Source organism: Pagrus pagrus (assembly GCF_965226575.1).
Source record: "Pagrus pagrus genome assembly, chromosome: 18".
NCBI classification, from domain to species: Eukaryota; Metazoa; Chordata; class Actinopteri; order Spariformes; family Sparidae; genus Pagrus; species Pagrus pagrus.
The window spans coordinates 19809900-19822191 of NC_140202.1; the positions used below are offsets into that span (position 1 = coordinate 19809900).

Sequence of the window (12292 nt, forward strand, 5' to 3'; positions counted from 1 at the left end):
AACTCTGCCCTCCGTTGGCTGAGAGGAGGAACTACGGTTAACTGTTGCTGTTACAAGACAACTTCCAATTTGTTGTGTTTCTCCCAAGGCTTTCTTTCATCTCCTGTTCTGTAAGATACAATTATTTAACTTCCAGTCATCCCACTTAAACCTTATCAGTGACCTCAAGCCTCATCCCCGTCCTCCCTTCTCAGGAGGGGGGTCATCAGAGAAATCAAACCATCCAGCAGAGGCCGTGGAGTGACTAACTGCAGCCCCATCAGAGACTGATAGGGCGGACAGGCCAGAGGAGGACAGCTGTGACCTCAAGGAGCACAAATCTGCAGAAATTAACTCGAGTCTGTCAACAGTGAGTGGAAAATCCTGGCTGAGGAGCTGGGGTCTAGTTTGAAAGATTGGGCAGGAAAAACTCATAACTCCTTCACTTCGTCCTTGACTTTTACAAGCATTTATGGCATATACATAGAGTTACAGTCGAAAGTTATTTTATCCATTTGTCAATCAAGAGTTCTAGCTTTTATTTTGGGAGAATTTACTGCTTTGCTTCAGCATAGACGACTGTACATTGAATATTATTTGGATTTTGGACTGGTGTTTGAACAAAACAAGACATATGAATATATAATCTTGGGCTTCAGATGGTATTTTTTCGCTATTTTCTGACATTTGCTAGACCAAACAAAGAAAATCAAAAAAACACTTGTGGTTATTAGAATGTAACCTTTAGTAAATTTCAGTATTACTGTAAATTTCAGTATTACTGTCAAAGGTCACCTTTGAGTGAATACTGCATATCCTGTTTTCTTATGCAGTCCAACCTACACTTTAAAATGCCAACAAAGGCAATTTAAGGACATGATCTCAACTCTTTCAGAGGGAGATGTTTTGAAGATAAACACAGTTGATAACAATTAAATATAGCCTAAATATAAAGAAGATAAAGATAGAGATATAGAAAATGTATTAAAGGAGACATATTTTGCTCATTTTCAGGTTCATAATTTTATTTTGGGTTACTACTAGAATAGGTTTACATGCTTTAATGCTCAAAAAAACACATACTGTCCAGTGCTGCAGCACTGTATTCCCCCTCGCTCTATTTGAGCTCCTGTCTCTTTAAGCCCCTCCCCTCTTCCCGAGCACCTAGTCTCCTCTGATTGGTCAGCTCACACACACCTGAGCCAGCACCGCTAACGACAACAGCAACAGAGCAGCTGTGCTTAAATACTTCGTGCCAAACTAGCCGCTAGGCTGTGTGTGACATGGTGACATAGTGTGATGTCACAAAGTCACAGAATTATAGACTACTGACAAGGCATTTCAGCCACTTCAGGAGCACTGTTTTCTGTGGGAGAGAGGAGCTTCCGTTCTTTAAGTATGTTTCTGCGTTCTCCTTCACACTTTAATACAAATTCATTTTGTCACCCAGATATATAAATGTCTAAACTAACATAACTTTTTTTTCGCAAAACCAAACGTTGAAAAGTAAAAAGTCAAAGCTCTGTGTCAGAATTACATCTGGAAACAGCTACCCTCTGAGAGCAGCCTGACTTGTTTTTGTTTAGTTTTTTTTTATTTCATTTTGGCAGGAAACAGGTGCCTCCTCCTAAACCTGGAAGGATAACGGCATCGCACAATATCAAGCAGGCACAATACATCTGAGAGTATTAAAGTAAACAAGTGCAGTTCGCGAGGCCACTCGGGGCCAAGGTCCAGTAACGAAGACATTTCCCTGAGAGTCAGCCGCTTGTGTTTTGAGCCCTGCTGACCTGCTAACATCGCAGCTCCTGCCGGTGCATTCACTGTACTGCAATAATGTTTAATGTGTGACACATTATGAGTTCTTTAGATCATTTCACACCAGCTAGAGGGAAAGAAAAGTGCTGTGATTCCCCTCCTCCTCCTTCTCCTCCGAAGAATAACTACAGCAGGGAAGGAGGGGAGGAGGGGGAGGGCAATCGATCTGATCTACTTAATCAATCAGTGACAGGGCCTTTGAACTGCAGACGTGATTTCCAGCAAGTCTGTCATCCCACCCTGTCGTCTGTGAAAGCACTCCAGGGGGAGATTGCTCCACACAGCTCCTCGGCTCGTAAAAACTCTTTTCTATGTAAAAACACACACCCTCGCTCTTTGCTGACTGGGTCCAGAATATCTCATGAAGTTGTATCAAGGATAACATCATGACCAAAAAGAAAAAAAAAGAAGTTTACACTCAGTCCCTGCTTATTCTCTTTTTCTATCTCAACTAGTACAAAAACAACTTCCCCTGCCTCCTCTGCGGCGGTGAGACAAAGCTCTCCACCCCCTGTGTGGCTTCTGTATAGGCACAGAAGAGGAAGGGAAAAGGGAATGTTTTGCTTCTCTCTCCCCACCCCTCTTCCCTCACCTCCCTGGGGCAACGCTGTGTAGTAATAAACGTCCCCCGTAAATCTCCCCCTCACGCCATCATCCCCTCCTCCACCAACTCCAACTTTTTTTTTTTTGTTTTGTTAACAGCTTCTTTTCTTCTCCCCCTCCACCACCACCACCACCAACCCTGCCTTTCTCTTCCCTCTCCTCTTTTCTATTGCAACCCAACCCTGACATTGACTCTGCACATGGCCGATGGCTGCTCTGTCACGGATTCAGAGGGCGGGCTGGAGGGAGGAAGAAGACGATGGGGTTCACAATAGATTTTGTATAGGTTTCACTCTCTTTCATATGTGGCTGGGAGCGTCATTGTGACTCTCTGTGGTTGAATCTAGTGAGGTCACTCATATATCAGGTTATCGTCCTTGGCTGATGGAATGACACATACAGTACAGACATGAGTGCGGGAGAGGTGCTGCAGACAAACACTTTAAATAACAGAGAGAGAAAGAGGGGTTTAATGGGAAATAGCTGTGGTGCGGAAAGAGTTAAAAAAGCTGCCTGAATTCACCGGAAAGTCCCACGAGTGACGTTACAGTCCAGCAATTAAGAGTAAATTAATTACAGAGTAGTGGATGGTAGCTGAAAGCCTGAGGATAGTGTAGCGCCTCCCAGTAAACAACTCCAGACTGCTTAAGTACCAGACTTCCTTAAGAAAAAGGAGGAAATAAGGTTGTAGCCGAGCTTGAAATCCACTCATCCTTACTTTGTTTCACCGGCTCGTACGGTTAATTTAAGAAACCATTCCTCCAATAAAGTTAGTTAACACAACGTGTACTTCATCCAAAGTGTAATAAGTAACTTTGTATGTGTGATCCAATGTCCACACTCCTGCTGATGTGCCAATAAAGTGGCTCACAAGGGGAGTTGAACAGTTAACAGGGTTTATATTTGCTTTATGGTGCTCACAAATAATAAAAAAAAAAAGCTCCTCTGTTTAGTATTCATACTGCGTGCAACAGTGTAGTAATCTCAAACAAACTGACAAACCACTGCATGTTTGTCCCCGCAGAAGAGGAAGAAAAAAAATAGAGAGAGAGAGACAGAGAGAGAGAGAGAGGGAGAAAAAAAGAAAAGAGAAAAAAAAGTTGACTGAAAGTTGACGCCCATGGCTCGAGGCTCCTCCTGCAAAAGGATTATAAAGCAAATGTCGGGGCTGGTGCAGGGCAGAGGGGGAGTTCTGCTGGGTCAAAAAATACACAGGAGCTGCAAACACCAGAACCTCAGCAGACCTGCGCAACTTTTTTGTAACAAGCACAGTTTGTTTTGTTTTTTGTTTTTTTTTGTTTTTGTTTTTTTAAAATTCTGCTACTTTTTGAGTTGATTCCGGTCGCTGCAAAGATGACCACAGCCGTGGTGTCGCCTTTCTTCGACTTCGAAGTAATGAACAAGGTAGCTTCACAACTTTTTCTCTTCACTTATATCTCTCTTCTCTCTCTGGGCTTATTTCTAGTAAGTGTTGAACTCTTGCTAGCCTGTTAGCTCGCAGTGAGTCAGCCTGCTGTGGAGGAATGAAGAGCTGCTGCTGCTGCTTGCACGCCCGCGGCCCTCAGTCCGCCGTACTGCGCCTGTGTGGCCGCTGTTTTTGTTTTGCTGTTCTGATTTGTTTGTAACGCGACTGTTTTTCCGTGTGTCGCCTGTTTGTCTAAACGTCGACGCGTGCGTTGCGTTTGCGTTAAAGTGAGCGTCTTTGAAAAGTGTGCCGAAGTCTGGCGGTAACTTTGAAATGTACGTAACAGTTGTTGAAAATGAGGAACTTATACGTATTCAACATGTGCCACATCAGCTTGTTTTAAATGTGTAGTTTTTCTAACCGGGTTCGGTGCTGTTTCATCTTTTCTTGGAATGAGGGCAGTTTTGCGCCACTTTTTTAATACTCCTCACAATGCAGCCACATGCTCGCTAATCATTGACCAGATTTGTCTGGCTTTCACCGACTATTGCTCCTATAAAGCTGCTCCTTTTTGATTAACAGGGTTGATCTTTAGTGTGTGTTGGGTAATAACTTCAGTCTCAGAGTTGTAACAGCTCTAGGTCACTGCACTGTTATTCGTTTGCATACATTTTCATGTTTTCAGTGTCAGATTTCTTCTACAAAACAGCGGGTTTCTGCTCCTCTGGTGGCTTTAATACACATGTAACTCAGTCACCCCCGTCTAGTTTGGGAGTGTGTTGAATAGGGATGAGTTTTTCTCTTGTAATTCAGCAGGATGCCTTGCCACTTTCATTATCTTTCAAATGATGCAGCCTCTTTGTAGCCACCAGCGGCCCTCTGGCCTCTCATGTGCTGCTGCTCCATTTACTAAACAGGCACACATTCCTAACCAGGGCAACTTGCCAAACCAGCTGCTGTTCTATAGGCCTGTATCCGCTCATGTTGTCAGAGCCAAAAAGAACACAGTCATGCAAGAGAGGAGGCTGTGGACTTTTTTTTTTTTTTCCCTCTCTCCAGCCCACCAGTTCAAATCGGCACCACATTGGCTGTCAGTCTCGCTGATTGTGAAGAATATATTTTTCTAATCGTGTGTTTTTTCTTTGTGTCCCCTGCAGAACAACAAACTGCTCAGCTACAACAGCAACCTGGGTGCTCCCCATCCAATGTCTGTCCCTTGCACTGGCACCAATGTGCCCCTCTCCAGCCCCGCCGGAGCCCTGCTGGACAGGAAGGCGGTGGGATCTCCCTCAGTGGGAGGTGTGTACCAGCGGCGGCACTCTGTCAGCAGCACAAAGTTCAGCCAGAACCAGTTTCTGAACAGCCTGAAGGCAGCGGACCACTCCTCACTCATCTCAGGGGTTGGCAATGCCAGCAACAACAAGGAGAACCGCCTGCGAGACCGCTCCTTCTCTGAGACGGGCGAGAGGCTCCTCAACAAGTGCCTGGGCCCTGCCAGTCCCACCGGCGGCAGCAGCCAAGTGAATTCCAGCCGTTATAAGACGGAGCTTTGCAGGCCCTTTGAGGAGAACGGTTCCTGCAAATATGGCGACAAATGCCAGTTTGCTCATGGAATCCATGAACTGCGCAGCCTGAGCCGCCATCCCAAATACAAGACTGAGCTGTGCCGCACCTTCCACACCATCGGATTCTGCCCATACGGGCCTCGCTGCCATTTCATCCACAACGCTGAGGAGCGCCGTGGACCTCCCCAGCAGTCCTCCCCTCTTAACTCTTCCAACAAGATGGATAGGCCTCGACTGCAGCACAGCTACAGCTTCGCAGGCTTCTCCAGCTCAGGTGGGCTGAGAGACAGCCCCACCTCGGTCACCCCTCCACCCATGTTCTTCCCCGATGAGGTCCTCGACTGGCCCAGCAGTAACCCCTTCACCTACTCCAGCCAGGAGCTGGCCAGCCTGTTTGGGCCCAGCCTCAGTGTCGGTCCTATTGGCACAGAGCCCAACACCCCCGCACCCCCTTCTCCAACAAGCACGCCTTACTATTTCAGACCCATGTCGGAGTCCCCTCAGATGTTCGAGTCTCCACCCAGCCCTCCCGACTCTCTGTCAGACCAAGAGGGCTACCAGAGCAGCTCTGGAGGCAGCCTGAGTGGCTCCGAGTCCCCCACGCTGGACACCACCCGCCGCCTTCCCATCTTCAGCCGCCTCTCCATCTCTGACGATTAGACTGCACATATCCACCAGTGACTTTAAGTTCGATGACACAAAGAGAACACGGCACTCCCCTCTACCTCTGCCCTATTCCGAAGCTTCCCCGTCTTCCCTCGACACAAGACGCCGTGTTAGTTCCTCGTTAGCATTGTAAGGATGTAGTCAATTAAGGGAACTCTCAACTTTAGATTATCATTTCATCCTTTTCAATCCGCACAGCAAGTTTTAAAACGTACCCTGCCATGTGTCATAGTGCCAAAAAAAAAGGAGAGGAAATTGAACAATGAAAATCACGAAAACAAGAATTGACTGTTTTGCCAGGTGCCACTTGTTTTTTTTTTTTCTTTTCTTCTTCATATGTTCTTGAATGTGTAGCAGCACAAGTGGCCTTGGAAAGGGGAGTGCATTGCACTATTCCCCGACCCCCTTCCTCCCCTCCTTCCCCCCCCCACCTCCTCCCTGACGATACCACTTCCCCTGAGCTAGCTAGAGGGTGCTCACTAACGTAACTGTAGATCTACCGCAGCCGTTTTTACAGACTGAGTTGAGACAAAAGGAAAAAAAATAAAAATAAAGACCCTGAAAAGATATGAATAGTTTTTAAAAAAGAAAAAAAGTGCCTGGGGCGGTTTCTGCATGTGTTTAGGGTGAATGGACTACTGTTTGTTTTTGGTTCTTTCTCATTTGCCCCCTCCTCTCCTCTCCACCCCCTCCACCCTCCTGTCACGGTTCTTCTCAAGCCCCGTCTTATGTAATTGTGGACTGGGCGAGTCTGCAGGAAGGACTTTGAACTGGAAGTTGGTTATGTTCCCCCCCTACACACACCTCTCCCTGAGTTTTCTCCTCCTGTTGCTGGTCACTGGCTCTTTTTTTTTTTTGGGAAAGGAAGTCTTGATATCAAACTGATCATTAAACCTGTAGGACTTTGTCCCGCCTCTCTCAACCCTGCCTCCCCCTCCCTCCCCTTCATCGACGATCTGGGGAATTCCAGCATTCCCATGGTGCAGTTGTACATCCTGCGACTTGACAAGATCGAATCTCCAAGCTATTTACTTTACTTCTTGTCCCCCCCCCCACTTTAGAACCTGCTCCGAGGAGCACTCTGTACTCATTACATCCCTTTTTTTTTTTTTTGCTTTTCTTTATTTGATAATTATTTTTTATTAATGTTATTATTACGGTTATTATTGTTTGAAAAACTTTCCAGACAGAAGGTTTGCTTGTCACTGCTTATTTAACTTATCAGAACATATTTATTGGTGATCATATGCATTTTTTGTTAATTTTGTTTTGTATTTATCTGGATAATGAACAATAGAATATATTTTCTTTTATGTTAAATTATGATCTTCCATATTAATCTAAAGATTGTGAAGACGTTTTTGTCAGTTTTCCTTTTTTCACAGTTAATATATTGTACTTCAATGACTTTTGTTCTGCAACTACACTTTGTCAAAATGAAACTTAATTTAAAGCAAAAAAAAATGCAAAAAAAGACGTTTTGCGTTTTGATTATTTATTGTACTTTTTTTTTTCTTACTCCCTCTTATTGGACTGCAATTCCATCTAAACTAGATTTGCTTGTATTCATTTCCCCTTTCACATTTTCAATACTCTGACAGTAACAGTAGCTAACTGTTATGACATTTATGATTCAACTCTTGGGTTGATGGTGGAAGTAAAGGGGTGCTAAAAGACGTCTCACATCACTGGTTCAGGAGTCTTCACGTTAGACTGGTTGTGATGAAATGTTGGTAATGTTCTTGCCCAGTCTGTTTTACAAGCAATAGCTGTGACCAAATGGGTTGAGGAAAGTTATTTTGTTTTGTTTTTTTCTTTTTAATTTGGATGCGTGATGCACTTGCTTGGCCCCCTCATTGGAAGTGCCTCATTTAATACATTCCAGGTAGCTAAGGCTTTCTCTGCCTTTTATATTTGATAATGGAGGACGATTAATTTTTATAGTCACGTGTTCTGTGTTGCCTTCACGTGTTTTGGAAGAGGTGAGCAGATTTTGACACAAAGAAAGTAAAAACAGTTGAATGTATTTTTTCAGCCATGTTTTTTTTTTTTTCACTACAGTAATTTCTGTGAGTTTATATGAAAACCTGTTTTTTTTTTCTCCTCTTTTGTAAGTATTGATTGCAGTTAAGTCAATAAACCCCGTATTTTTTGAAAAGTGAAACTGTGTAATGAGTTGTGTGCAAGGGTTTTTATGGGAATTCAGACGGATCTAAGTGCTCACACACCTAAAATGGTTACAGACACCATGCATAGTGCTACAAAATCTGTTCAATAATAGTGGTAAAGTTAAATAACTTTGATTAGGTTACTTCGGGTGCAATGAAGAGACAATGCAGACCTTTAGGGAATGAAGTTGTCAATTACAAGCCTCATAAATCCACATAGAAATGATAGAAAAACAGCCCTCATAACTCCAGACTTGCCTTAGACTTATCGGTAAGAAGTAATCCAGTTATAGTTGTCTGTACATGCATGGGTACACCACAAAAAGGAAGTGCTAATAACTAATCCGGCTTACTTTTGATCCCCCCCAATTTGCCAAAATGTAAACACATAAAAAAAGTTGTAGCCCACAGCTAACTAGCTGACTCCATGGACACATATTACTTCACTGTCAGACTTTGAAAACTCCTGCTTCGTGTAAAGCAACAGAATATGTTTGAAAGATAAAATCTCACATGGAAGTAATGTAAAATAAAAGCGAGCCACTGGCTGCTGCTCTCTGCACAATGCAAAACTAAAAGGGAGTTTCACTGTGGTGGAAGTTGATTGGTGAACTCCTCGGAGAGCAGTCAGGGGTATTGACCTGGAGATGATCAAACTCTCATTGAGCAGGTTCGGTTACGCAAAGACACAACACTCCTGGTTTCAGCTGAAATATCGACCGGGGGAGCTGTGGTCGTTGCATTTCCAAGAATAAAAGAAAAAAGTGATTTGCGGAGGTTATCAGCTCGATCAACGATCCTGAGGTTACAAGTAAGCTGATCGATGAGTGTGTGAGGATATTCCTGGTATGGGATGAACAAGTGGGCCATGACAGCGTTATCAAAGCATCAAATGTATATATTTTTTCATAGATTAAAAAAAAAAAAAAGGAAGATAACAATCTCTGTTTCAATACAAGCAGGGCGGTATTTGATTTCAGAAACAACATACTGGAGCTTCCCCTTCGTACGCTCCAGTCAACATCCACACTGCTTCTGCTTTCGCTCGCTGTCTGGACACTTCCGCCTGTCCGTGTTTATATTTTCTCAGATTGCAAAAACGAGCCGGAACAGGAACTCCCTTCCCTCCACACATACAATGGTGGGTGCTGACCCGTCACAGCTGACCCGTGGAGGCCTCCTTGTTGCTTTATTCCAGGAGAACCTGGGCCTGCTAGATCCTTGTCTTGTTCCTTTACTCCCTCTCCACCCTCCCGCCCCTCCTCAGCCCCATCTCTGGACAAGCTGTCTGCCTGCTGAGAGCATGAAGTTACTCTACCTACTTCTCTGCATGCCAAACGCAAGTTAAACAGGGACACTGCCTCCCAAACGCTGCCTTTTTTTTTGATATTCACAGGCACTAATGACTAGTTTTGGGATGATTACTCACTACTATTGTTTCATTTTGTGTCACGTGGGCAAGCAGAGATAGTTAAACGTCCCACAAAATGTAGTAAAAGCAAGAAATGAGTGTTCGTGACATGCCGCTCATAAAATCATTGCCTTTTAAAGCAGCGATTAACAACAAACTCAGAAGAAGAAAGCCATTATTTTTAAGTCAAAGGAGTTGCTTTTAAAAAAGAGTAATATAATATCCAAGTTTGGAATAAAGACATTAGGAATTCAGGGTGAATCTGCATCTGCAAAAGCAAAAAAAGGCCTTACTGCTTAGTTCGTGAAAGCAAAACAACATGGAGGGGTGTTCTGTTAAGGTTCGTCTTAAAAGCTCAAAAACATAGTTAAAGGGGCTCTATCTCACAATTTGCATTAATTTATATGTATAAATGAATTTATATTGGCTGTATGTGGGCGGATTGTTACGTGACATGAAAAATGTGACCTTCCCGTCCCTCTCTGTTGCTTCACAAGGCTGTGGATGACTTTTTTCAAAGTTGTTTCATGCAGCTGGAGTGTGGATTTCTGTGTGAAGGACTCGGGTCAGATTTTCTGTGACAGTCCAAAGGATGTGACCTAACGCGCATTTGTCTCAGTGCCTCAGAACCAGCATTTTCCATGTTAACAGGATACTAATCTTAAGGCACGTCATTCATTCATGAAGATTCAGGTTAGCAACTTTGACAAGTGAATACTACCAATACTGTTATTATTGCTTAGCCCACCAAGCTGACATTTCCAAAGCCGGTGTACTCGTTATTATGACACTTTGTTTCTAAGGCTAGCTCCGGGTCACTGGAGGTATCACCCATAATTGCTTCCCCAGTGACCTCCCCTCTGTCATCTGTAGGAAACTTTTGGATAAGCACGATGTGTTTCAGAAGTTTGCTACAGAGAATGGCTAATAACTGTGTGGTTAAAAGTATTTTTATGCAGCACTATTCAAATAAGTCTATTTGCATTCCTTTTTTTTAGAGTTTTTGAAACTGCAAACAAGTAAAATCACTATAAAGGATAACATTTAGTGCATTTATTTGTCTGTGGATGGAAACAAAATGATTATCTATTGGTGCATGCATAGCTCATATGACATTTAAAACAAGAATACTTCCTCTTTTGTTGTATTAATAATACTCATGTTAATATTTTTAGGTCAAAGATAAAAAAGACATATTTCCACAGGTGAGAATGACTCATGCACACCTTCCACTCTTAATGCACCCTCTCAGAAAAAAAATGAAAATGTGTGCACTTTGAGGGACATGAAAGAGGGCTGCTTCCTGTTTGTGTGGTGCGTGTATAGAGGCACCTTGAGACGAACTACCAGGAAGTGGGTTTATAAGCCTCCAGCAGCAGGTCTGGGGGTGGTGGAGGGAGGGGGTCGTCTGCTCTTCGATATGCAGTGCGAAAAAAAACCTAAACTTCCATTACTGCATCACATGTTACAGCAGGTTACTTTCCTACGTGGAAACAGTATCAAGCTTGTGGTTCATTCAATCTCTTCCTGCACAACAGGTGTGTAGTTTTACTCTCGGTATCCAAATCTTCATTCACCTTTAACCCGCACGGTTGAGCAAGAGAATGCGGCGGCATGTACACTTTGTAATTGCGCTATCAGAGGCAGGCTTACCTCTTTGTTTGAGAAAGAGGTGAGCAAATAGTGCTGGATGTGCTAACTGTGCAATTTTTCTTATCTGCGCTCACAGCTGAGAGTAAGGTAGCTGCAGCCCCGCGTGTGTGCATGAGTCTGCGTCGCTGTGCAGTGTCACAGGTGATGTGGGAGGGGTAATTAATCACCAGACGAGGGCTGAGGTCAACACTGAGTGATGAGGTTAGGTTAGGGGCTATTCTGAGGCTGCTTTTGTCTGCAGCGAACAGAGAGGCACGATTAACCTCCATTTGGACACACATACCAGAGCTCACAAACCTGCATTAGACACATCCACCCAAGCAATAACTGCACTTCTAATGTCAGTGGAGGGATTGGATGTCTTGAAAATGTCGAGCCACAGTCAGAGCAACAGAAAGTGGTCAAACTTAAAGCAGAAGTTTGTCATCTTGAGGAATCTACTCACTTATTTGCTAGCTATGAGTCAGATGAGAAGATTTATACCACAGCCAGAAGCTGCTTAGCTTAGCTTAGCACAAAGACTGGAAACAGGGGCAACAGCTAGCCTGGCTCACTCCAAAGGTAGCACAATCTGCTTGCCTGCACCTTCAAAGCTCACCAATTAACATGCTGTATCTTGTTTGTTTGAAGGAGCCATTTGGAAGATATTTCCATTATTGCAGAGTTGTCTACTCAAGTTAGCATGCTAACTAGCTAGCCCCAGCCCGGCCTGTCCCATAATACCATTTGTTCCAGTGTTTTGTGAGCTACCTTACCTACTGAGCTAACATATTCTACAAATTACACCTTTAATCTGTACAGAAATGAAACAAACGGCTGTGAAAACAAATAGTAGTCACAGTTTCCAGTCTTTATGTTGCTAACTACATTTAGCAGCAGTTAGCACTTCCTTTAGCAACAAAGCTACCTGTATCTGGCTGTCAGGAAACTCCATAAATCACCTTAATACTGTAACTGGCCTCCTTCTTCTGTGTATGGTCCCAGTCCAGGGCTAAGCTAAGCTAACTGGCTGCAGGTACATATT

At 43.7% G+C, this 12292-nt stretch overlaps 1 protein-coding gene across 1 annotated transcript; it reads left to right on the forward strand.

Moving 5' to 3' along the window:
• Window positions 1–3564: 3564 nt before the first annotated feature.
• On the forward strand, window positions 3565–8200 carry zfp36l1a (zinc finger protein 36, C3H type-like 1a). Its single transcript, XM_084381433.1, has 2 exons — window positions 3565–3804; window positions 4963–8200. The coding sequence occupies exons 1-2, from the start codon at window positions 3754–3756 to the stop codon at window positions 6028–6030; spliced, it is 1119 nt and encodes a 372-aa protein (XP_084237559.1). The 5' UTR covers window positions 3565–3753; the 3' UTR covers window positions 6031–8200.
• Window positions 8201–12292: the final 4092 nt, after the last annotated feature.

What these genes read in the sequence shown, in the direction of transcription:
- zfp36l1a (XM_084381433.1), top strand. Translation starts at nt 3,754, where the DNA reads ATGACCACAGCCGTGGTGTCGCCTTTCTTCGACTTCGAAGTAATGAAC. An exon ending in ACTTCGAAGTAATGAACAAG is followed by an intron (nt 3,805 to 4,962) that starts GTAGCTTCACAA and finishes TGTCCCCTGCAG; the next exon opens with AACAACAAACTGCTCAGCTA.